Source organism: Fundulus heteroclitus, chromosome 19 (assembly GCF_011125445.2).
Source record: "Fundulus heteroclitus isolate FHET01 chromosome 19, MU-UCD_Fhet_4.1, whole genome shotgun sequence".
Taxonomy (NCBI): domain Eukaryota; kingdom Metazoa; phylum Chordata; class Actinopteri; order Cyprinodontiformes; family Fundulidae; genus Fundulus; species Fundulus heteroclitus.
Window position 1 is genome coordinate 13,113,388 of NC_046379.1, and position 26,381 is coordinate 13,139,768.

At 37.5% G+C, this 26,381-nt stretch overlaps 3 protein-coding genes across 5 annotated transcripts; all 3 read right to left on the minus strand.

The window, feature by feature from the left end:
• Nucleotides 1–1,924: 1,924 nt before the first annotated feature.
• On the minus strand, nt 1,925–5,927 carry LOC118566944 (interferon alpha-inducible protein 27-like protein 2). Of its 2 annotated transcripts, XM_036150626.1 has the most exons (4): nt 5,794–5,927; nt 5,436–5,465; nt 4,334–4,507; nt 1,925–2,560 (listed from the first exon to the last, which is right to left on the minus strand). In XM_036150626.1, exons 1-4 carry the CDS (start codon nt 5,795–5,797, stop codon nt 2,472–2,474), a joined length of 297 nt encoding a protein of 98 aa, XP_036006519.1. In that variant the 5' UTR covers nt 5,798–5,927; the 3' UTR covers nt 1,925–2,471. The 2 variants fall into 2 exon arrangements, with proteins under 2 accessions (XP_036006519.1, XP_036006520.1); XM_036150627.1 differs by lacking the exon at nt 5,436–5,465 and having other exon boundaries at nt 5,794–5,919.
• A 4,275-nt stretch (nt 5,928–10,202) lies between these two features.
• LOC105917463 (interferon alpha-inducible protein 27-like protein 2) lies at nt 10,203–19,638 on the minus strand. Of its 2 annotated transcripts, XM_036150620.1 has the most exons (7): nt 19,549–19,638; nt 17,948–18,079; nt 17,355–17,486; nt 14,736–14,825; nt 14,209–14,238; nt 12,672–12,845; nt 10,203–10,734 (listed from the first exon to the last, which is right to left on the minus strand). In XM_036150620.1, the coding sequence occupies exons 1-7, from the start codon at nt 19,550–19,552 to the stop codon at nt 10,487–10,489; spliced, it is 810 nt and encodes a 269-aa protein (XP_036006513.1). In that variant the 5' UTR covers nt 19,553–19,638; the 3' UTR covers nt 10,203–10,486. The 2 variants fall into 2 exon arrangements, with proteins under 2 accessions (XP_036006513.1, XP_036006514.1); XM_036150621.1 differs by lacking the exon at nt 17,355–17,486.
• An 809-nt stretch (nt 19,639–20,447) lies between these two features.
• Nucleotides 20,448–26,226, minus strand: LOC105924576 (interferon alpha-inducible protein 27-like protein 2A). The gene is made up of 4 exons (XM_036150624.1): nt 26,135–26,226; nt 22,752–22,781; nt 21,288–21,461; nt 20,448–20,972 (listed from the first exon to the last, which is right to left on the minus strand). The coding sequence occupies exons 1-4, from the start codon at nt 26,151–26,153 to the stop codon at nt 20,773–20,775; spliced, it is 423 nt and encodes a 140-aa protein (XP_036006517.1). The 5' UTR covers nt 26,154–26,226; the 3' UTR covers nt 20,448–20,772.
• Nucleotides 26,227–26,381: the final 155 nt, after the last annotated feature.

Below are 26,381 nucleotides of genomic sequence, written 5' to 3' on the forward strand. Positions count from 1 at the left end.
GTAGAACACAGTTTCCGGAATCCATGGTCAACAAGAGATCATTAAAAACTTTTGAAAGAGCAGATTCAGTGCTATGATATGTTTTAAAACCAGACTGATAGACTTCCAAAACTCTATTTTCATCTAAACAAGCCTTGAGCTGGGGAGAAACAATTTTCTCCAAAGTTTTGGACAGAAAAGGTAACGTGGATGTTGACCTGAAGTTGACAAAATACAACCTGCTGAAGGTCATTTGCTATGTGCGGGTGCTGCTGTTGGTGTTTTCAAAATTTGGAGGTAATGCTGTTTCTGCTCATCATTCTGAGAAGGCAGAAAGAAAAAAAAACATTGTGCCTGTGATCATAAGTTGTGAATATAGAACATGTATAACTGCTTGCATTTATGCTCAATAACCCCTTCTCTCAATAGAGACGAAGCGTGTTTGGTATTTGCTTCTCTCTTTGCGTGTGCAAGTGTAAATTAGCATCAGAGAGACTAATGATAATCAGATATAAAAATGCAATATTCTGTTAAACAGAGGAATTACAGCAGTCGATTTACTCAGTTATGTGAGAAAATTATTGTATAAGCAACACCCAGATATGTGCAAATGGAGATCACAATCTGTGAGACGGTGTAAATGATCAATGATCCGATCAGAACCTGTGCATCCATTAGCTTTTTGTTAACACATATTGAGTTTGTTGTGAGCATCAGAGATCGTAAAGTCTAACAGCAGCTACCTGTGGATATAGCGCCAGTTGATGAAACATGTCACCTCAATGCACTTTCCAAAGCCAAATTCAATCAGATTATACAGATTGGTCAAAAAATGTCCTATCTAAGGAAACACAGTAGATTGCATCAAGTCTTGACAAGCAGCATTCACTCCTCCAGAAGGAGCGTAGAACCACAGGGACAGTTGTCTGCACTGTCCATGGCATCGGTGGTGTTATTTTTCTTAGTCCTATTGTCTCCCAACCATTACCTGGTACTTTTCTGGTCCTTGGAGGTGGCTTGATGGAACTTACCACGTATTTGCCTAGAACTTACTAGGAAACTTTTATTGAATCTTTTATGCAACTTATTAGATACTAGTATTCTCATAATACAGTTTAGCTCCTGAACATACCCAGAAAGTTCTAGAAAAATGCCTGGTAAGTTCTAGAAATGTTTCAGGAAAGTGCAAGTCAAGTTACAGGAAAGTAAAAGCTCATTGCAAGTTACAGGGAAAGTATGTAGTAAGTGCATGCACTGATATGTCCAGGAAAGTGCCTGGTAAATTCCATAATTTAACATCCAAGTTCCTTTAATTTCTAAAGTACCTGCTAGGTTGGGGTAAAATAATTAGTAAGGTTCGTGAAAGTTTCAGGAATATGTTCTAGAAAAGTCAAGACAAGTAACCTGTAAACTCAAAGACAACAGCTGCTAATATATGAATTATCTGGAACAAGAAAGTGGCAAGTGACTATTGGGAAATTATCTGGTAACTTCCAGGAAAGCCCCGTTAAGAGTACTTGGTAAATCACAGAAAGTAACCATGAAGTGCTGGGGGGAAAAAAATCGACTGTTTGATTGTAGGATTAATGAATCTCCCAGATTTGGCCACCTATAAATTGTTCCAAACATCTGGACCCCTGTTGGTCTACATGTGTCAATCCAGTTGTCTGCACTGGTGGCAGCATAATCCAGAATCAACGTTTCTTTTTTTTTTTTTTTTTTTGTCACAACCAACCGATTAAACACTCATGCCCAGAAGGAAGTAAAACGTACAGCACATAAAATATACTTACTCATGTGCAGCAGGTCTTTAAGCATCATCTAGGCTTTTTGTTCTCATTCACATAAAACATTATCTAATCTCGACTAACGTTCCATATGTGTTTATGTTGAGGCACGCAAACTGTTGTAGATATGTGATAAGGAGCTAAATAAAAAAACTCAGTTAAGATGGAATTAGATTTATTCAAAGAAAAAAATGATTTAAGAGAAAAGTAATTTGATTACACACATTAAGACCTTTATTGAAAGCTCAACAAAGTGCAAGTGCAAATATGTTTAAAAACACTGAAACAGAGTTAATGAACAAAAGCTATTTATCCTTTGTCAAGTACTCAATGAAAACCAGAGACTTGTAAATGTACGACAATTATGTGTTCATTGCACAACATATTAGTGACCATAAAACAAGGTGTTTTATATTTTGGACTTTTTGCCTCACTTCAAGATAAAATAAATTCACAAGGCCAGTAAACATACAACCAATTTAGTGTCTAGGGAGAAGCCGAAATGTAATGCAAAATAATTAAAAGTAGCTAGTTTGTGCTGTTATTTTTTAACTGTAGCTTCAACATCAATTAACCGATGATGATCTTAGTTTATCCAACCAGTAAATTAATAAAGAACAGACAATACTAAGACAACTTTGTTGAACAAAACAGTTCATGTCATACCAGTTAATGACACTTTTTTTCACTATTTTTCTTCTCCTTTCATCTGAATATTCTCCCTACAGCGGCTCCAACAGCACCTCCAACACCAGCCACAACTGCAGAGGTGGTCGCTGAGATACCAGCAGCACCTGCAGAAAGCCACACAATATTATTAGTTTTGTCCAGAGAATCAAACAGACAAGCTCTGAAGTGTGCAGCAAGAAGTTAAGTAAACACAGATTAATAAAACATAGACTATTCAACATCTAAAACGTGTTACATTTAAGTCCTAAAGATAAATAACATTGATTTATTAGCCGTCATTCATTCTTTATTTTAAAAAGGAAATGATTAAATGTACAGTGGATCTTCTTTTGGCTGAGAGAGAGAGAAAAAAAATAGGTTCACACTACAGTCCAGACAAGCTCCAGAAATTATAGATGCATGTGTGTGGGTTGCACATAGAAAAAAGTAACAGCTTTAGCCGTTTTCCATTTATCAACTTGTGACTTCATTTAGTGCCCCTAAAACTTTGCCCTATGCGCAGTGCGAAGTGCGGAGTGCGGATAAGGCGTGGCGCCGGCACTGGGAAGGCTTATTTGCTATCACTAATCTTTAGCTCTCTACCAGATGGGGGAGCAGGATCACTCCAAGATATTAATATTACTTCCATACAGAAGACATATGTCGCTCAAACTAAAAGATTAGTCTAAATCTTAAATCCCTAAGGATTTGAATTATTTGGGGTCAAACTGTAGGTGCAACCCACTGGTTCTTCCTACTAACTCATGGCTATGTTAAGTGGTCAGTAAGTTCTGACACCGAATTTTGGGTTGTGCCGGTCGTTGTTAGCCAAGTTCGGACACAGTGCCGCCTTTTGAAGCAGCGTTTTCACGTTCAGTGCCCGGTACACACTGTGTGATCTTTGGGCGCTGAGACGAAAAGCAGGGACTGTAGAAAAATCTTGGAGAAATCTTTGGCTGCAGCTCTAACTCAGAAGTCTTATGTCGCACTGTGAGGCAGGTTGAAGGACGGCTGTTCTTGATGGGGGACGGGGGAGGGGGGGGGGGGGGGGGGGTAGGCGAACCTACGTTTGTACATACTCCACAAGAACAGAGAATGTTGTTGTTGTAGTCAGGGTGGCAAGAACACAAAAAAATAGTTTTGGCTCTGTCTATTCATACTTCATGAGACGCTCAGCTGCAGAAGCCAGCCAACTATAACACTGAAGATCTACTGAGGGCGGGCAGGGGAGGAGGCAGAGAGAGAGAGAGAGAGAGCCAAGCACAGAGCAGACGGCGAGCTAAAAGTTCTTCTGTCCCTTTTAATGTTTTTCCTCCCCTCTCTCCCTTCCTTTTCTCCTCCTTTAAGTTTCCATTTCTGTGTCAATTGAACAATCCAAAAATAATACCCAAAACTGATTATCGCACGAATAGCAGATACTAGCATCTCTGAAAAAAAAAAAAAAATGGATATGGGCTAAAGGATCGGATGTGGGTTGGATTTGCCTGCTATGTTCAGAATGGGATCGTTAATACAATTATAACCACATCCAGGAAGAGGAGATTTAGCTCCAGAAATAAAAACAATTATTTCTCAGTCCAGCTTTTGATCTCAAGGTGTTTCTACCTTTTCTCCAACATCGGTGCCGTGGTTTGAATTGAAGCAACCTTTTAAACTATCCTAGGAAGTGACTCCTTGCCAAAACTTATCTTGAGGTTCTAATAAAAGTAGCTGAAAGCCAGATTTAAGGATATGGATTATGGCATGATAAAGAAACATCCTTAAGGTGGAACAGAGTTCCCAGACACTGAATTTCTGTATGCATGTTCATACAGATCTGTGCATTCGTTACCAACAAGTCGTGGACCAACTTCTCCACTACATATGCGCAGTTTTATACATTTTCTGCAACAACATACCCGCAGATTGTAAAACAGCCACCAGACCTCCTGCTGCCACCCCTCCTGCGTTGGCAACAGCAGCACTAGACATCATGCTTGCAGCAACGGAGCTTGCTGCTATCCCAGCTGAGGTGAAACCGATGGCCCCCAAGGCCACAGGAACCAGGGCCACTGCACCTATTCCTCCTGCAACTTATGAACAAAAAACATATTATGTTAAAAATCAGCCTAAGCACAAGAGACACTGAGGAATAAAAGAGTAGGTGTGACTCTAGATAGTTTCTCACATCACTGTGAAGGAATTTCTAAGTACAGCAATAGGGTACTTTTTATCTGCACGGCTTTTTTAAAGTATTTCAAGACTTATTTTCTTGTTTAGCCACTCTACTGGAGCATGTTGCTGTGTTCAGGATCATTGTCCTGCAAAAGAACAGCTTCAGCTTGAGATGTGAGGTTCATATTGCTGCAGCTACAGTATATATATGTATATTTCAAGCCGAGGCGGAGCACTATAGTGAGAGCAGTAATGCCCCACTTGTGAAACTAAAGCTGTTTGCATTAAGACAGCAATTCTTAATGCTGCACAGCCAGACAGGACACATTACAAGGAAGTGAAAAAAAAAAATGAAGTCACATGAGACAGAACTCAGTTGTCAAGCCATGCAGAGGTTTCTGCTTTCCTTCTGGACAAATAAGAACCTGGCAATGTCAAGTGAGGACCAAAAAAAAGGTTCTCACTTTACATCAGAGTCCTCACTTTGCTAGTAAAACGTGCAAAACAATTTTTCACTCAGATGTAGTAAGTTTACGCACACACATCCTTGTTTAATGTGCATTGTGAGGACACTGCCTTGACTTCCATTAATCTTCTGGCATTTCTATGGCCTATACCCTGACCTTCACCTAAACCTAGTTGACACCATAGTGCTAAACCTAACCCAGAATAAAAGTGAAGACAAACAAAAGGTCCTGACTTTACTAGTAAAAAGGGCAAAGAGTGTTCTCACTCTACTGCAAGTAACACACACACACACACACACACACACACACACACACACACACACACACACACACACACAGTCTATTTCAGGATACCAGACATGAAATACTGATGTCATACCTGCACCTCCAGTAATGGCTAAAATCTTTTCTGAAACACAAGAAAATTATTATGAGTAACTTGTCTCTTTGCCAACTCCAATGTTTATTAGCCTACACATTAAAACCGATTTGTAAAAACGGAGTGAAACACACAGAAAATAGCTTAAAATTATCCGAAAGCTTAATGATTTTCTTTATTTTTTTTTTGTTTTCCTATTAAACACAAAAATAGCTACAAATGCGAAATGAATAACATAAGAAAGGTTAGTGGTGCTTCATGAAAAGGCGTTCTCTGAAAACATCTCGGTTGAAATCATTTGGTAACTCTTATCAGGCTTTTATCGGTGCTTTGAAATCAAATAATTAATTTTACTTACTCATAATTTAACTACAGGGCCTACTTGTGGCGGAGATTTGAGACAGAAAACAGCTGATGTGGTGCGGATACCGTGATACTGGGTGAAAAAACGAACTTCCTGGTGCTGCGTTCGCAGTCTTCTTCTTCTTCTTCTTCTTTTCCTTTGCGGATTGCAAACAACTTATAGGTGCATACCGCCACCCATAGACATATATAAAGAGTAGACCCCGCATCGACCGCTCTCGCCTATAGGCGCTGACGAGATTTAGGGGCGCCATCTTGGGGCGGTCGACAACTCCGCTAAGTCTAATGTGTTAACCAGGTGCAGAATCAATTTTAATCAACTATAACTCGTTTAATGTTGAACTAATTTTCACATTTGTTTTGCTTAAAACTTTAAAACTATAGCTATTATAACAAATGGTCCAATGCGTTTAAATAATCTTAGTGGGGTTAAAAGTAATAGAATATTCTGACATGATGTATGTATGTTTCAAAACACAGCCACGCACACATTTTTCATTTTTTTTTATTGCTATATAAACAAACACATTTGTACATGTACATATGTACATATACTTCCCAAAAAGAACCCGTGATGGGCGAAATCTGTAAAGTAGTAACCTTTATTTATTTTTTTACAATTATTATATACAATGAAATACACTATAGTATATTGAAACCATAGAACAAAACCTTTTTACCGGCCCAAGCATTTAACAAATGAAAGTACTATATAAACGTTTTTTTATTATTATTTACAAATAAGCTGTAAAATAATAATTTTAATCAATACGAACTAAGGCTTCAAATTGCGGAGATCAGCGCGGCCCACCGCGACCCGAGTCATTGGATTAGAACGGGAGAAAATGAAAAATTAATATAAAAAAATACAAAGTACAGTAGGACAAATAGTGACTCGTGTGTATTTCACTGCTCTTTTGACTGAGGCGCTGCATCCGTGACTCCGCTCTGTAGCGTTTTTTTCTTCTAAAGCCCGCGATGCAGGTGAGTTTTTTTTCGGGAGAAGAACACATTTTTATCAGTAGTTGTCACTATTTTTTTCTTCTGGGCAAAAAGATTCGTATAAACCGACACGCCACCTGATGAGAACTGTAATGAACGGCTCATCAATGCATATCCGTGAAGCAGCGAGACCGTGAAAGGTGAACCGCAATATAGCGAGGGTTCACTATATATATATATATATATATATATATATGCTGTTTATTCACTAATGTCTAACAACAACTTTGTATCTCCTATAGAAAACTTACATTCTGATCAAAAATATAAACAATGTCTTTTCATCTTGCTTGTGAAAGTTATCCCTCGAGCCCTGACATAAATAGTCCCTCGATTTAAACAAAAATGAGCCGCACAGTGCTGAGGCATCATTAGTGTGTCAGCTTGAATCAGCAGGATTAGGTATCAAGTCGACCGCCCCAAGGTGGCGCCCGTAATTCCTGCGCAGCGACAGTCAATGCGGGGTCTACTCTTATATTATGTCTATGCCGCCACCTACTGTACATGAGTGTGTAGCTCTATGGTTCCACCCATAGACATCATATACGTAGACGCGTCATAGGGCGCAGGTTCGCACGTCAACGTCACCGCCATATTGTATGTGGCAGAAAAAAGTCGAGTTCTGTTATTGTGAACGTGAATCAGAAAAGATGCCTCATTCCTGTGCTGCAATAAATACACACACACACGCACATATATATATATATATATATATATATATATATATATATATATATATATATATATATATATATATATATATGTATGTATGTGTGTGTGTTTATGTGTTATGAATATAAGGATAAATTTGTTAAATCTAAACATTGAGGTCTTCATTATTTAATAAACCCGTGTCACATGTGAACCTTTAGGAACAGACTTTTTGGGTGAGTATTAAAGAGGTAAAATTAATAATATGAGGAAAAAAAGTCCTAAAGTAAAAATAAACTAACAAACACAAAAGTGATAATGTTATGATAAAAACATCATATTATGAGAATTAAGGGGGAACATTTCCAGAATAATCACAGTTTGCAGAATTATTTCACTCCTGGAGTAATAGGGCCAGGTTAGATTATTTTAATTATTTTTATTCTTTAGGAGAATAAATTCAGGAGAATGAAGCTAAAGGGTACGAAAATAAACTTGTAATATTACAAAAAAGAAATACTACGAATACAAAGTATATTCAGAGATTAAAGTCCCTCTGATACTGTTTAAGTGACTGAGTAACTGCCGATTTGCCACATTTAAGATGGCGGACGCTCTGACGCATCACAGCATAGGCAGAACCCGCCCAATGACGCGTCTACTCTTATATTATGTCTATGGTTCCACCTACTATATTCTATTTTTTAAATGCGTTCGCAGTCCCTCTTCTTCTTTTGGTTTAATGGCAGATTGCACCCTTAACTTTTAGCTGCATACCGCCACATACTGTACCGGAGTATTTAACATGGGCCATATTAATGTGATGATTACTTATAACTACATTTATAATATCTATCTATCTATCTATATCTATATATATATATATATATATATATATATATATATATATATATATATATATATATATATACACACACGCACACATCTATACACTTTTTAATCTTATAGTATAATTCTTAAGATATTTAATAACAGCTTTCTGTATTTCCTTTGTCCCCTCTCCTGTTGTTCCCATTAATCCTTTCAAATTCCATTCCCTTCCTATTTGTCTTGTCTTTTGTTTTAATCTTATCCTTTCTTCATCATGTTTCCTACAATATAATAATATGTTCTACATTTTCTATTACTTTACATTCTATAAATTCATCTGTTTCACTTTTCTTTAATAAAAATGTTTTATTTAACCCAGTATGATCAAATCTTAGTCTTGTCAAAATTTCACAGTCCCTCGGAAGGAACTCAAAAAATGGTCCCATCTGTCTGAAGCAAAACAAGACTGCTTAAATGCTTTGTTTCAACAAGTAAACATCTAATAGTTCTTTATTGACCCACATGTATGCGACTATTGTGGCTATGTCATCTAACTCTGCCACGCACCTCTGCACCGCATCGAGGTCCAAGTTTCCTTTAAACGCATCACGTATCAGGAAGCAATCGAAGCTGCCCAGTCAAAAAAAACAGCAAAAACAAAACAACTATACACACATGCACAAACTTTTACTAAGTTTGATTGGCCACGAGTATCGTTCTGAATGTGTAAACCACACAAACTGAATTAACAAAGTGCAGAAACTGATTAAAGGTACTCAATAATTCCATCAACCTTTCAACATCTAATGGGTAGATACTTTTTCCTAACCGACCTTTAAGGAATCATGAATTATTATAAATTGAGTGCCATTTATTCCATATTTTGATTATAAATGAGTATCTGATTGAGTTTGTGCCATTATAATAAGGCCTATTTTTACACTTTTATTATTTTACTCCTATTGTTCTTCTCAGTAAGTTTAAGATATGAGTTTGCCTTTTTTTTTTTTTTTTTTACCTTAAAAGGAACTTTTAAACCGCAAGAACTTAGAAAAGCTTTAATAGTCATACCTTTTGTGATGGTGCTGTAGTTACTGTGTCTCTGACTACTGCTTTTCTGGCTGCACTTGGCTTCCAGAAAAATCACATTGTTATATGAAGAAGTATAAAGGAGAAAACTGGGCTTTAATGAAATTAATTTGATGTTGAAATAGTAAATACTAATAGAAAATACCTGGTAAGAACTAGTACAGTTACAGAAAGCAATCTGTACATTAACCTGTAAATTATTTGAACCTGCAGGTTAATGTAGGGCTGCTGTTCCATTGTTCCAGTATAACAATACCAAACTTCTGGACCCCTATTTGTTAAGATGTGTAAGTGCAGTTGTCTGCACAGTTTGCAGGGTAATACAACTTTTTGTCATAACCAGCCAGTTACACAGTCATGTACAAAACAGACTAAAAAGTACAACTTTCTGAAGCTCCCAGAAGATATTTACTCATTATTCTGCAGGTGCTTGTTTAGGCTTGCTAATCCTACCAGTCCAATTCCAAAACCTGATCTAGTCTCTGCTCGTGTTTGTGATATTTTCTTTATGTAGAAGCATGCAAGATGTTGTAGATTTGTGGCAAGAAACAAAAGAAACACAATCACGATAGAATTTTTAACAGCTTTGCAGGACTGTCCTTTGGGACACAGAAGTTTTTGTCTGCTGCAAAGACCTGTAGTGAGAAATTAAAAATGCTCACTTGTGATGTCATTGCATTTTATAAACAAAAGAAAAGTGATTGATCACCATTTGTTATTAAGGTTTTGCAGGACTCTTATGTCTTGTTATGTCTCCGTTAGAAGGTTTAAACCATCACTAAACACAAGTTGATGACTGAATAAACATGTTCCTTTGAGAAGCACACAAAGTATATTTCAAATAAATATTTATTGCTCAAAATAATGAAATGGAATAAATCCTAATTATTGTGTTCTTGTTGAAAGGAATTTATAGAGACAACGTGAAGGCAAGAAAATTAAAAATTGTAATGCAAAAATACAGTTTAGATCTAATTAGCTGTAGTGTTTTAGCACCAATTACATTGTGATATCAGTGTATACAACACATCAGTGAAAAATGTAAGGACGGGCCATTAATACCGAGACAACGTGCAGATTAGCAAGTAAACAAAAATATTAGTGTGGGAGAAAAATTATTCCAGTTCTTGCCCTTTTTCTTCTATACCATCATCATCATCGTCATCATCATCATCATCATTGTTTTTGTCTTCTTTATTCTGATCCTTCTTCTTCTTTTTCCTCTTCTTCTTCTCCTCCTCCTCATCCTGTTGTTCGTGGCCTTTGCCTGCTACCTTCCCGATAGCGGCTCCAACACCAGCTCCAACACCAGCTCCAACACTGGCAACAACTGCAGAGGCTGTCGCTGATAGACCAACAGCACCTGCAGAAACCCCCCAACCCGACATCAGTAGTTTTATTTAAATGGTCAAGCAACAGAGGAGCAGCATAAAATTCTACAAAGTCAGTATATGTTAGCAGGCAGTGCCACATCTACAGGTCAAATTAAATTAAGCCAATGCTTTTTAGATCTAACTCAGATCTAACTTACTGTAAAAACTGAAAATTGGTTTTAGATTTAGCTTTTCTTCGAATCACTCAACTAATATTTAGTTGCTGAGTACCTGTTTGTGGAAACTTCTTCTGTGAACAGTTTTACAGCACAGGGCATTCCACACTTCCACATTTATAGCTTTTGCTTCAGAGGCAACATAGTTGATGCCCTCTCTCAAGTTTTCTTTTGGACTAAGGTCCAGGCAATAATAATAATAATAATAATAATAATAATAATAATAATAATAATAATAATAATTGAACTTTATTGATCTCACAATGGAGAAATTCACTTCTCAATCTTAACCCATCCCCCCAGGGAGCAGTGGGCTGCCACTGTGTGGCGCCTGGGGAGCAACTAGGGGGTTAAGGGTATATATATATATATATATATATATATATATATATATATATATATATATATATATATATATATATATATATATATATTGTCGTGGTTTAGTTTTGGTCTGGCCTTTTTCCCTGTTGTTTTTCAGTTCCTCCTCCTTTCACTCAGCTTACCCTCCAATCCCTCAGCAATCAGTCACACCTGTTAGGCACTAATTAGTCAGAATTCACTCCACCTGCCAGCCTCCCTACATAAGCCTCCCTCAGTCTTCTCTTCCCCGCTGGCTCGTCTTCAGTCTCTACCAAAACCAAGCCTGTCTAGTCCTGTTCTCATCAGTCTCCACTCACTCCACGTCTGTCAGCCTGGTTTGTTCCCTGTTTTGTTGCTGGATTTCCTGCCTCCTCTGTGCCTCAAGTGAAGCCTCTGCTAGCTGCTGGATTTCTTGCTAACTCTGTGCTTCAAGTAAGGCTTCTGCTAGCTGCTGGATTTACTACAGCCCCCGGATCTCAAGAACTGTCCCTGCTGCCCTGTGCTCCAGGTTTGCTCTCCACGCCCGCCGACAGGGGGGTCAAACGGATCAATTGTCCCAGGACAGAGGGGGGGCCCAAAACTGACACTCTGACCATTAAAATGGTCAGTCAGCACGCATCTATCTATCTATCTATCTATCTATCTATCTATCTATCTATCTATCTATCTATCTATCTATCTATCTATCTAGCTATGATTTTCAGTAGGAAAGGGATGTGTAAATCATTGTAGAGCCAAAAGAAAAAAAAAAGGGTTTCCTCATTTGCCTGATCGAAAGATGGTCATTTAGTTTACAAATGATTTTGGACTCGACTGGAAAAATAACTGAATTATTTTTGGTTTAACAATATAAGGATTTTGCTCAGTATTTTTGTGACAACACTTTCCATATTTCACAATTTTTAATAAATGAATTCAATCAAAATTTAATGCACCAAAGTGTGTAACTGAGTGAAGGTCATCAGATTAATGAGGTTCTATTTGCTATGAAGTTAAAGAGAATATAAAAAGTGTGGTTATTAAAAGAGTATCACTGTTATACCTAACGTTTTCAATTGTAAGATTTAAAGCTGTTATAACTTTGCCCTAATTGAAAATAAAAAGTTTCCATCTGCGCTCAAAATCTGTGCAGGGGTCCCAAATGGCCCCTGGGCCGCACGTTGGACACGCCTACTTTAAGGTATACTATGATTTAAAATACAGCGGTAGGATGACCCCCTAAAGTATTTTTTTGTTTGCAGACAAAAAATATAATAATAAAATAATAATATTAATAATTATAATCTGGTCAGTGATGTTGGACTGCTACTATCTTAAACAGAATTGCTGTATCTTATTTAAGACCACAAGTAAATTAACAGTTTAAAACTAGAATCCAATCAAAATACCTGCAGATTGTAGGATCGCCACTAGGCTTCCAGCTGCCACCCCTCCTCCGCTGGCGATGGCTGCACTAGACATCATGCTTGCAGCGAGGGATCCTGCTGCTATCCCAGCTGAGGTGAAACCAATGGCTCCCAGAACCACAGGAGCCAGGGCCACTGCACTTATTCCTCCAACGACTTAAGCATGACAAATATATGACATTACTATAAGTTAAAAACTTTGCAACACTTTTTTCTTTTTTCTTTACAAGATGTTCCGCTTTAATTGATTAATGCTGCCGTGATCCAGTTTGGGCCAGCGTCAGCTTTTGGAATGCTTTGCATCATGGACGAGTCGATGGTTGACTCAATGACTCAATGATTAGGTGTTTGTCCCGATGTGCTGAATTTGATTTTCAGCAAACACGGCACTGAGGATTTTGGCCAAACATCTCTACTCTGGTGTCATCTGTCCAAAGGACATTGTTACAGACGTCTGGAGGTCCATTCATAGGCATCTTCAGAAACATATCATGCCATATGTTTTAGAGACAAGATACTTTATTTGTGTCCCCCCTTATAAACCTCTTCAGGTTCATCTTTTTTTTTTTTTTATAATGCTGAGATCTGAGATGGATTTGGGATTTTCTTAATTTCTTCTGAGCATTGCCAAGCTCTGACCTTGGGTTAAATTTGATAGGGCATCTACCCTGGAAGAGCATTGGTTAACTTTGGAAATGTTATCTATTTTGCAAATAGTTTCTAATTTTGTAGAAGTTTAAATTGTTTGGATACCTTTTGCAGCAATAATTGCTTCACTGTCATTGCTGATGTCTTCCCTTAATGGCATTGTGTTAACACACATCTGTGTACTGTCAAAGCTGCTGTTTAGTGTCATTTTTAATTGCCTTTGTAGCAGAAGTAAACTTGTGATTTTAATTGTTCAGTGCATATACCAGAAGCATGAACCAATTTCTTTTGTAGAACTTACAGACTTTTCCATAAAAATCATTATGTCTTAACATTTAACACCTCACTGGTATGTGTATTGTGTTGCATTTTGGGAACCCCCTAAAGTAGACCGTCTTAATTCTTATAGTTCATCCAGAAAGTATTCACTAAACTTCAGTTTTTCCACATTTTGTGTTAGAGGCTACTTCTAAACTCATGGCAGCAGTTTCAAGTGTAAGGTTTTCTTCAGTATAGCTCAATAAGCTAAATTAACTCGTTTTTAGGTATTTTCACCACTTATTTCTTAATCACACGCTCATTTTGTCCACTTTTGCCATTTTTACAGCAGAAATACCATCATTATTATGTTTTTTTTATTATTATGTTTACTTGCTCACTAACTTCCCAAAAATCCAATTATACAAGTACCTCAATACTACCATTTTAGTAATAATTCAATTTAATGTCATATCACATTGCTTTATTGCAATGGGTTTTTTGATCACAAAAAAAACATTTATTTTCTCTGATTAAATACCACAGTACATTATGTCAAGATAACAAATATAACAGAAAATAGATAACAGACATGAAAAGAGGAAAATAATACCTGTACTTCCTGTTATTGCAAGGATCATTCCTAAAACACAAGAACACGAAGATAAAATGTTAGCCTTCACCACAGGACCGTACTAGAGCAGTACAGAGCGTGACTTGTCTGGTCTTGCAGCAGTTCTACCTTCAGCAGGAGTCGTTATCGGCCACGCAAAGCCTGATCAGTGCATTTCTAAACACCATTAATGACTTATTTAAAAACATCATGAAAACCACACGTAAAAACAAAATGAGGATTTTTTTCCTTTACTAAATTATCACTAACTTGGGTCTGCTCTTTAGTAGTACAATATCTGACCAGTGTCTTCCACTGTTCCAGCAGCAATTCCTTTGAGCACATTAATTCCTCCTGACTGTTTCTGCCAGCAAGTTAAAATTTAGCCCAGATTTTGCTCAACTTGTTTTCTGATCAAATCGAATTAAATTTATTTATCCAAATTAATTCAGCAACATTGTTATCGGTCAGGTCCATACCATACAATTTATATTCTATCACTGTATTATTTCTTGAAGCAATCCTACCTGTCCTCTTTGAGAAAAAGCTGCTTTTTGATTTTGGCTTTTCATCAGCAGAGTCCTGGGGCGTTGTCGGCTCCTGCTGCCGCTGAGGCTCTAAGAGACAGAAAAAACAAAGTCCCAGTCGTAAATCACAGGCAGACTGACAGGTTTTGCTCAAGAATATCCCTGTGTTTATCTCGATCCATCTTTCCAAGTTCCTGCTACTCAAAAATCTCCCCAAAACATGATTCCACCACCATCACGTCTCACTGTGGGGAAGATGTTCTTGGAGTGATGGTATGTGTTAGATTTGTGCCTGACAAAGCGTTTTCCTTCTTTCATAAATTTGGAGAGTCACAGGCATTTCTTTTGGCAAACTCAAAACATTTTTTTTAAATTTTTAACACCAAGTATGCTTTTTTGTCCTGGCCACTCCTCCATAAAACCCAGCTCTATGGAGCGTACAGTTTATTGTGATCCTATGGATAATTCCTCAGAGGTGGGTAGTAACTAGTTGCATTTACTCAGTTACATTTACTTGAGTAACATTTTGAACAAAATGTACTTTTAGGAGTAGTTTCACTGCACTGTACTTTTACTCGAGTCATATTATGACTCAAGTATCGCTACTCTTACTTAAGTAAAATTTCTTGCTACTCTACCTACTGTGAGTAACTTCATGTATAAAGAACATACTTGTTTCAACCCAAAATGCGGCAGAGAGACAAAAACCTAGAGTTTATGTTAACGTGAGAATTCTAATGTGTGCACAAGATTTGTTATTTTACCCCTCGTGACCCCATGAGGGATAAGTGAGTAAGAAAATGGCTGGATGGATTTGTTATTTTTCTGTTGTTTTCTATCTGCATTGGGGGGGGCCGTGCCCTTACCTGACTCCGCCAGATAGATTTGCTCCGCATATCCATCTGGAAACCTTCCGTTGAAGTAATTTTGGGAAGGGGCGAAAATACTGGTCAGCTGATTGGTCTATGTTGGTGATAGACGGGCCAAATGAACCAATCAGATTCGTCGTCGCTCTGTTACGAGCGACGACGAAAACACAACCACAAGCCAAGCTACTCTTGCTGCTGCAGGTAAGGGCTCGTTAGCTCAGCAAATAAATACTCTGTAATTCCGATAAAACTTGCTCGATAGCCACGCTAACGCTAGTTTCATCGGCTGAAGCCGCCATGTTGTTTAGACTGAACTGACGCGCTTCCCGTTGCGTCACACCTCAACCCGCCTCAAAGCCAACGCTGATTGGACGTTCGTTTGGTGAACGGCTCCAAATTTTCTTTAACGGAGAGTATCCAGACTGATCTGCGAGTGAAACCTTGAAACCTCGCGAGATCAGGATGGTCTCACGAGGCTAGCCGTGCCCGCCCGCTGAGCCAGCCGTGCCCACCTTGGACTGGAGGCTTTTTTTTTTTTTTTACTTAGGAGTGGCAATCGTTCTATTAGTACTATCTTTTATTTGTCAATCATACGATTCGACCAATCAAATCAATGACTGAAGGCAACATGCTAGCCAATTACAGCTGGAGAGGGGCGGGTCGCTGATTCAGACGTTCAGCTTTCACAGACACTGTCACTTTTATGCAGACAAGCGGTAACTGGATGCAGCCACTGAGCTATATAATACACTGGAGTGCTGATTTTGCCGAAAAACTGAAGTCACTGGCCGCCATCTTGCTACTCCCTACTCTCACAGAATCCCATAGGATTTGGTTGCAACAACAAGCAGTTTTCTGGCTGTGTGAAAACGTTTCACAGGTAATTCTACAGTCAGTGGATGTACTAACACTATCAACTACTAGGAAATTAGGTGCTGAAATATTTTACATGTTATTCATATTAAATATATATATGTATACATATATGTAAATATATATTTTTGTATATTGTTATTTTTATATTTATAAATGTTATATATACATATATTTAAATTAATAAAATGCAAAATATTTCAGCACATTACTTTCTCAGTACTTGATAGTTTTAGAACATAACATAAAAGTATATGGCATTTGACATTTTAAAAGTTTTAAGCCTCCCTGAACATGAGAAAATCCTTGTTATTCGATGCTGTAGCGCACATACAAGGGAAAATAGGGAGTACCAATATGGCGGCCGGTGGCTTTAAAGCGACTCGTTCTAACAGCGGGCGATTAGCACTCCAGTGTATAATATAGCTCAGTGGATGCAGCCCACCAACTCAATGTTTACACTCGCACTTTAAACACGTGAAAATGGCTGCTCACAGACGCATCTTTGACCCCAAGTCAGACCCAGAAGCTGAAGCAGTGAAGCCTCATGCACAACCAGCAAAGATACAGCAACAGTTTCTGAATGTTAAGTTTCAAAATGGACACAGGTATATCAATAGAGTATTGTTAGCATTAGCTTATGCTAAATGACAAATCATGTTAATGCCAAGCAGCCATTGTACAGCGCATACAGCTGTAAAACCAGCAGCTGAGTGGGCGGAGCTCCACTTGAGTTACGAGGTGAGGGGCAGTACTAGGATTACCATCCAAAAATTATATTAAAACGTATAAAAATGCGTATGTAGTAAAATGAAAATATAAAATGTAGTGAGGAGATAAATCAAGCCTTTTAACATAGTGTTATATGATATCTGACCAGCGTCTTTCACAGTTCCAGCAGCATCTCCTCCTTTTGACTCCGTTTCTGACGGCACATCACTGCTTCCATCTAGTTTTGGCTTTTCATCTGCAGAGTCCTGGGCGGGGGGAACCTGCTGTCGCTGAGGCTCTAAAAGACAGAAAAAAAACAAAGTCTCCTTCAGGAAAAGTCCCAGTCTTTCAAGCACGTTTGCTTCTTTGTGATATTTATCATTCCTCTACTTAAAGTAGCAGATTAAACTCTTCTGTGCTCTTACAAAGTTTATGCCCATTAATATCAACAAAATCAAATTAACAGGCACGTATCAGAAAATTGTTGTAGTTCCAAACGGAAGTTTACATTCTTAACTAATAAAGTTCATTAAAAATAACCCGTAAGCAACTTCCGACAACAGAACTCATCACTGCCACTGAATCAGCCATGACAAATAACAACAACAAAGGCAGATAGCTAGGTGAGGTGCAGTACTGTGTTTATTATCCATAAATGCTAATAAAAAGTTTAAAAATGTGTATGTAGCTATATCAAAATATAAAATGTAGTGAGGAGATACATCAAGCCTTTTAACATAGTGTTATATAATATCTGACCAGCGTCTTTCACAGTTCCTGCAGCATCTCCTCCTTCTGACTCTGTTTCTGATGGCACATCACTCCTTCCATCTAGTTTTGGCTTTTCATCTGAAGAGTCCTGGGCGGGGGGAACTTGCTTTGGCTGAGGCTCTAAAAGACAGAAAAAACAAAACCTCCTTTAGAATTTTTTTGTAGTTCAAAGCGGCAATTTACATTCTTAACTAATAAAGTTGATTAAAATAACCTCTAAGAAACTTCCAATAACAGAACTCATCACTGCCACTCAATCAGCCATAAGAAATAACAACATGGCAGAGGCAGAAGCAGAAGAACTTAGGATAAAAGTCACAGCAGCACTCTCTAGTGCAAAAATGCCCACTCCAAACATCACGCCACAGGATGGTCGTTACATCCCTCAGCAAAGACTGTAACATCACAATTTTGCCAGCAGACAAAGGTAGATGCACAGTGGTAATTAACACATATGATTACCACGAGAAAATAATGCATCTGCTGATGGACAGTAACACATACGAGACCCTGAAACGGGACCCAACCAATAACTACAAAAAGAAAATAAATGACTCTCTACAAAAACAGAAAGTGATCAATCTCTCCCGCTACTATCAGCTGTGCCCAGGCGAGGCCATTCCATGCATATATAGACTTCCAAAACACACAAAGAAGGGTATGTTTCAAAATGAACACAGGGCTATCAATAGACTATTGTTAGCATTAGCTGATGCTAAATGACAAATCATGTTCATCCTGAAAAGCCTTTGTACAGCGCATACAGCTGTAAAACCAGTAGTTATATATATATATATATATATATATATATATATATATATATATATATATATATATATATATATATATATATATATATATATATATATATATATATATAAAATCTTTTTTTGTATCCCTGTGCAAATTCTCATTTATCTGTAGCCTGTTTGCTATTGTTTTAGTAATAATAGAATAATAAAAAAAAAATTACATAAACCTGTAAGAAATTATATCAACTAACTGGAGTCAACACGTGTAAAAACAAAGCATAAAATAGGTTGATACGCCTCAAACACATTGCTTTTATTTTGAAAATCAGTCTCAGGCATTACTACCGTAATGCATGCATGACCTAAACTGACTCTCGCCAGACGTATGTCTCTCCGCCTAGCTGAAGATAACCGCTATGAAACAATCAGGAAATAACTTTTTATTTCTATGATTAACAGCTTTACGGAGTGCTCTGTTATTTGTGCTGTTCTACCAATGTGTTCTCTCCCTTTCTCTCTATCTCTCGTCATCGGACACAAATCAACTTAAACTTCTTCGTGATTTAGGTCAAATTCTGTTCTAATTTTATTTCTATAACCTTTGTTATGATGGCTGTGTTATTGTAACTGCAACTACAATTGTCTTCCCAGATTGGGGGTGCATCAAGTCAACCCGATTGGGACTCAGAGGGGGGTGCGCGGTTAAAAAAAGTTTGGGAACCGCTGCTCTAAAACAGCAGCTTTACAGGACCAACTCACCAAGCTTACAGAAATGCTCCTTTAATTAAATCTAATCATACAGAGACAAACATAATGGATGCATTTTAATGCACTTACCCATTTCGACGTTACGACTCTTATTCTGGCTGAGATCTCCAGCTTCGGCCGCTGTTGCTGATTGTTGCGCTCCTGTGCGAGGAAAACGAAACTGGCTGTTGCTGCATTCACAGAACCTTGAGAGTACGAAAACAACCTCACGTCGCCTGTTCGATGCTCTGCTTTGTATAAACAATAACCATATTAAATTTATTTTTAAATTCTCAGCTGATTAAGTTACTCAAAAGCGCTTTAATGGACACGGATATTAATGTTGTTGGGTTTCAGCAAGCATAGAGAAATTAAATTTTCGAAATCCCAGTTGTCTGTGAATGCATCACGAGAATGCATCACGAGTACATTTTCGATGCAGTTGAGTGACAGTTATCTGAGTTTCGTTTTGATTAACATGCGTCTCAACGACAATGAGGCAAAATATGGATATTTTTAAATGGATTTAATTTTGTATTTTAGGCTTCAAAAAGCAAATCCATATGGAGGATTAGGGCCATTCAAAAAAAGTTCATTCAATTCTGACTTTATTCTCAGAATTCTGAGATTTAAGTCAGAATTCTGACCTTTTCTCAGAAGTCTGAGAAAAAAAGTCAGAATTGAATGAACTTTTATTTTATTTTTTGTATGGCCTTAATCCTCTTCCGTAAATCCAAATGTTTCAAAAACTGAAAGAAAACCGATGGATTGATGTACAAAATATAACTTTTCTTTTTTTATCTAGGTAGTAGGCCTATTACATTTTAAATTTTTGTAAGATTACATTTTTATCTAAAATTAGATTTTAGTGATAAGACTATGAATAAATCTAAATTATAATTTTTAATTTTTTTTTTTTAAATTAACACTTAAGACCTGGAGCTGTAACCACAGCCAAAGAATGTTAAAAAAAACTGAGCCAGTGGGGAGTGAATACAACTTCAGTTCTTTTTAATATTAGCACTCAATGAATCAGGTTCCTCCTTACAAGAAACTAGTTTGTATTGGTAAATCTCATAAAATCCCAACTGAACATTTAAATTTGTGGTACAACATGTCAAAATAATAAAACATCTTGGAGCATTTGTTACCTTTTTCAAGGTAATGTTAAGAAATAAATAAAAGTTTCTAAAAGTCAGCTTTTTTGTAGCACTGCATAACCAGTTAAATAGAAAGGTGACACCAGTCTTGCTCTTTTGACAACCAGATGAAATGTATAAAATGAGGTCACCAATGCTGAGACAACAATAATGATCATTTGCTTTTCAACCATGTAATTAGAGACACTGCAGCGATGCCAGCGATAATGACGTTTGTGATTTCCATCTTTTTTTCCTCCTTTCTTCTCTGGCAGATCCTTGAGAGCCAGTCCACAGTGGCGACAACACCAGCTCCAATGGTTCCTCCGATGCTTCCCACAACCATGACGGCAGTTTCTGACAGACCAGCAGCTCCTGTGAAGAATAAAATTAAATAAACTCATCAAAACCAACAGTTTTTTTTTTTGAGGACATAAAGTAAAAAGCACACAACGTTGCTTAAATCAAGTTAGAGGAACCCTGGTGGTTTTATTCAGCTTTATTCATGCCAACGTAAACATCAAATGGTGCCCATCTGGGATTTCATCTGACCCCTGTTTGAATAAAGCTGTATGATTAAAATTACTACTACTACTATTAAAATGGCTACTTCTTTGAACAGAAATGTATTTTATCTTGTTTAATAATGCAAATATATTAAATGGTAAAGCAAGAATCAAGTCAAATTACCCGCAGATTGTAGAATTGCCACCAGGCTTCCTGATGCCACCCCTCCTCCATTGGCGATGGCTGCAGAAGACATCATTTTTGCAGCAAAGGATCCTGCTGCTATCCCAGATGAGGTGAAGCCAATGGCACCCAAAGCCGCAGTAGCCAGGGCCACAGCACCCACTGCTCCTAGTACTGTGTGGAAAGCATAAATTACTGATGTCAGAAGATGTGTTGATATTCCTGCGTGTTTTCGGCCACATAATCTTTTCACTCTGCAGTCGTTGTGTCACATCCTGATTAGACAGTGGCAAACAGGGGTATTTTTTTTTTTTTTTTTTTTTTAAATCTCATATCGCTCATCGCCCAGAGCAGCGTTCTGTCAAGGTGTGGCTCTAGCACTTCTTAAAAGTTACGTTCCTTGGTCCCCAATGCTTATTTGAAAGTTCATTTCAATTTCAATTCATTTCAAAGTTCATTTAATAGGAATATGTTGCACACAGAGTAAACACTGGAAGAGTGGTCATACATCCTAACGGGCTAATGATGCAGAAATTTGCTATTCTGTGCTAAACTAGAGTTACTTCCTGTTTTCTAAGGAGTCTGGGCCACAATCAATCATCTCTGGTTCACAACATAAAATACCTTAATGAGTCAAATTTAAACTGGAATAATTCTTGAAAGCAGTTTAAAAATTATTAAACATTTGCTGCATTTTTAGAAACATAAAATACCATTTTTTTTCCAAAGCGTTTTTAGCTTAAGGGTTTCCCTGGGAGCCAGTCAATTAACATTGCAGAATAGAGGCTGTTGCATGATCCACAAGGTCATGCAATGGGAAGAGTTGTGAAGTTTTTTATTATTATTACTATTATTATTATTATTATTATTATTATTAGTTGTTTGTGTATAAAATCTACCAACAATGTGTCACAAAATGTAGGTGACAAATGGGTTAAATGTTTTGACCTCATTTGAATACAAAAGTTTGAGTTTTAAAATGATTTATTATAAAACTAGCTTGTTAGCAATGTTTAGAAAATCCCATCTATACACACAATTTACCTCAGAGAAAGTTTTGGATTGCTGTTCTGTTTTGGAAGACTATGCCATATTATTTTATTCTATCATTTTACTCTTCATCTAGACATTAAAATATGGTCAAGGAGATGAGTTTGTTTTAATGCCTAACCCATAGTTGATCCTTTATTAATTGGAAAAGGCCAATATCTGTCCAGAGTGACCACTTTGATAGGTCCTCGTCTTATCAGTGGGAGATATAAAAACAAACAGATTTGTTCCAGTTATCTGTAATCAAATATAACCAAATCTTTTTCACAGAGGCACAAACTTCAATGTGTCAAATCTTATATTTCACAAGATTACAAAGCTAGGTACGTACACGCAGTATGTATTGGTCTATTTGTCCTGCTTTGGATTAAAAAACAAACAAAACAGAAAAAGACAGGGCTTCTGAAATCTTACCTGCTCCTCCTGTGATGACAACATTTCTTCCTAAAACAAAAGATGGACATCAAGTAAATTTATTTTAATTCTGTTTACTTATATAGCACCAAATCAGCAAAACATAAATTGCAATTTGTAATAAAAGGACAACAGATTCATATACGAATACATGGAAAGGAATTCAGGTCCTCGTAAAACTGCAGTAGGTAAAACTACGACGGAGTATTAGGGCCACACATGAAAGGAATTTTTTTTTTTGCCATGACGAGATTAAACTCGACATGTCGACTTTAAACTCAACATTTCAAGAATCTCAAATTTAGAACTGCGAACCCGGGTAAGCATCACTAGGTAAAGACGTTACGTTATTGGTAGGCCACCGCTTCCAGTGATGATTGTACAGTTGCAGCACGGCAAAGACTACCTTCACACTTAATTAAAATGCAGAGACTGCAGCTGTGGAGCGCGGTTGCTCTTTTCTCCAAACTTTAGAATGTCGAGATTAAAGTCGCCACGATATATCAACCTTATTCTCGAAATGGCGAGTTTAATGTCGACAGGGCGACTTTAAAGTCGACACGTTGAGATTAAAGTCGACATGACATATCAACTTTATTCTCGAAATGTTGAGTTTAATGTCGACATGGCGACTTTAAAGTCGACATGTCGAGTTTAATCTCGTCATGGCAAAAATTGTTTTTCTCTTCATATGTGGCCCTAATACTCCGTCGTATAAAACACCCTGCTCTTAGTGTTGGTTGTAAAACAGGAGTTGTATCCTAGACACAGAACTGCATCTTCATATCCATAATTACATTATCTGTTATAAAATAGTCTATTTTAAAAAAGAAAAAATAAGTTTTCACTTTCTGACCAGATCTAAAATAGGAAGCTAAGCTGTTCCACAAGCAGCTACTGGAAAGGCACAATTACATCTACTTTTCAGTTTACGTGTAGCAACAAGCATCAGCTTATTTGACCTTAGTGTTGTGGATGAAACTCTGTGGTGAAAAAATTAAGCAGACAAAATGAGGCTCAACCTGGCCAATGGAGCAACGCCCAATCAGAGTATTGCTCCAATCAAAAGTGGCACAAAAGCTTTCTGACACAGCCGTAAACAATGAAGGGACTGAGGAACTTGGTTATGTGGGGACAGTAGTTCCGGGTGTTGGAAAAACAAAGGTCAACATCTGTAGATAAGAAACATGACTTTACCTTGGCTAAAATACGCAACTGGAAAAAGCTATTTCTACCAATGGACTTTATCTGCTAATTAAATTTAAAAGACCCTTAAAAAATAATACCAAGGCTCCTTGCAGAACATCGACTGTAAGATGCTGAAGGCCCAAAAATGGTGTCTGGATTGAATACAGAATCTGACCCCCTTAAACAGAATGTCTCCTGTTTTTTAGTAAGAAGGGTACAATTTGAGTTAATCCATAATTTATTGTAATAAAAACTTTGCAATGAGCATTTCAGAGTCTGTATTCACCTTTATCGGTAAATGCATTTTAACTTAATCTGCAAAGCAGTGGAAGGGTATATTATGCACTAAGGTAAAATCCAAAGGCAACATTTATAATCTGATTCAGCCTTATTGGACTAGAGGATAATGCACAGAAATTAAAATTAAAATAAAAGGAATAGCATGTATGTACATTTAGGTGTATGTTCGCATACATTTTTGGTATGAAGAAAAGCGAAAAGGTAGATTGTGGTTGCGGAAACATAATTATTTTGTTGTGCCCCAGAGTAGCTGAATGCTGACAAACATTTGTGTCTTTTAAAAATGTCTAAACTTTTATTTACATGTTACAAAATCTATATGACGAATGGAAGGCTAAAAAAATAAAATTAAAATAAAATAAAAAGCTAAGAATAATCGACCCGTTAGATGATCACTTTTGGCTCGGTGTGATTTGGTCAAGAGAATTACTAACTATGAAACAGTCTGTTAAAAAAATCTAATTCCATGAAATATGCCAAATATCAGAAAGTACAGATGTCATTATGACACATCATTCCTTAATATGAAAATGTAGTTTCTTCTGCACCAAAGCATCCCAGAAAGAGTCATTTGTGTGATGACTTACTGACACCCAGTAAGAAAATTGACTCATCAAAGTTACTTCTTCTTCTAACTATTTCCTTTCAGGGGTTGCTGAAGCAAGTCATCTGTGTACATTGAACTTTATCTACTCCATCTTCTTCTCTCAGATCAATTGACTCATCTCCTCTTTTACTCCATCCATAAATCTCATCTTTGGTCTTCTTCGAGGCCTCCTGCCTGACAATTCTAGCCTCAACATGCTTCTGCCGATAAGCTCACTATACCCCCTCTGTATGTACATGTCTAAATCATTTCTGTCTGGCCTCTCTGTCGTTGTCTCCAGAACATCTAACATGAGCCTTCCCTCTAATGTGCTTATTCCTGATCCTATCCATCCTCGTCACTCCCAAAGAGAGCCTCAACATCTATGCTACCTCCAGCTCTGCCTCATGTCTCCAAACCAGACATGACTGGTCTCACCAACATCTTGTACACTTTTCCTTTCATTCTCACTGATACTCTTATCGCATCACACGCTTTTCACTTTCCTCCACTCGTTCCAAACCGCGTGGACACATTTCACTACCAGTGTGTGCTCATAAAATAGAAAATTGTGACGTAGCACACAGACCATGGTGGCTTGTCGAAAGAGAAATCTTATTTATTTAAAGTTATTTATTTACAAAATAAGTTAAAGAGGCTTTTGCTGGACAGTTGCTTGCATGGTGTAGTTGACTGCAGAAATGCCTCATACCGAGCGAGCATGCAGCGACAGTGATGAGGAAAACTCCCCTTTATCTGGAAGACACCTCTATCAGAACCAAGCTCAGTGGGAACGGCCATCTGCCATGATATCCAGGGGGTTTGAAAGGACAGAGCAGAGATAGAAAAAGACTACAAAAGCAATGATCCAGGAGTAGTAAAATAAGGGCAATTTTTTGGGTCGAAGGCATCTGATCGCTGAGGTCCTTGATTGTCTTGTAATCATTTTACAACATTGCTTCCGTGTTCACTGGTATAAGCAAAAATAGTCGCTCTACTGCAACCACTGACTTCACCCCTAACCAGTAATCAAGACTCATCTGCCACCAGCTCAACGCTGCTCACTTTGAACCCCAACCAAGTAGGTAAAGGGCTGGTACCAAGCAACTGGGTTATGGAAACCTTTGATAACCAAGCAGAGCCAAGTCGAGCCACGCCGAGTAGAAAAGGGGCTTTTGAGCTGCTAAAGGTGGACCAACTCCATATCAAAGTCAATAAATTTAACCCTGCTGTATTAATTTAAAACCACTTCTGAATAACACATAAATAGTCTCAATGGTATTCTGGAAATAAAGTATATTCTATTCACCAGGCTTACCAAGACCCATAATTTGCTCTTGACCAGTTTGTTTACCACTGAGGGATATTTGTGAGAGAATCCTGCCGCAGCAGCTGACCAGTGATGCTATTTTTAATAAGAAACGGATCTAAAGTTTGTTGCATTCAGTGTAACTCGGAACTGCGAACTACAAAAAAAAAAGAAAAAAAAAGGCGGAAAGAAAACATTACGAACACAGAGCAAGAATGTCTTCCTTGAATTATATTTTAGCAAAACG

What these genes read in the sequence shown, in the direction of transcription:
- LOC105917463 (XM_036150620.1), bottom strand. An exon ending in AGGAACTGTGAAAGACGCTG is followed by an intron (nt 17,487 to 17,947) that starts GTCAGATATTAT and finishes TCTGTCTTTTAG; the next exon opens with AGCCTCAGCGACAGCAGGTT. An exon ending in TGGAACTGTGAAAGACGCTG is followed by an intron (nt 14,826 to 17,354) that starts GTCAGATATCAT and finishes TCTGTCTCTTAG; the next exon opens with AGCCTCAGCGGCAGCAGGAG.
- LOC118566944 (XM_036150626.1), bottom strand. An exon ending in AGCCATTACTGGAGGTGCAG is followed by an intron (nt 4,508 to 5,435) that starts GTATGACATCAG and finishes TTTGTTCATAAG; the next exon opens with TTGCAGGAGGAATAGGTGCA. An exon ending in GGCTGTTTTACAATCTGCGG is followed by an intron (nt 2,561 to 4,333) that starts GTATGTTGTTGC and finishes GGCTTTCTGCAG; the next exon opens with GTGCTGCTGGTATCTCAGCG.
- LOC105924576 (XM_036150624.1), bottom strand. An exon ending in TGTCATCACAGGAGGAGCAG is followed by an intron (nt 21,462 to 22,751) that starts GTAAGATTTCAG and finishes CTTTCCACACAG; the next exon opens with TACTAGGAGCAGTGGGTGCT. An exon ending in GGCAATTCTACAATCTGCGG is followed by an intron (nt 20,973 to 21,287) that starts GTAATTTGACTT and finishes TATTCTTCACAG; the next exon opens with GAGCTGCTGGTCTGTCAGAA.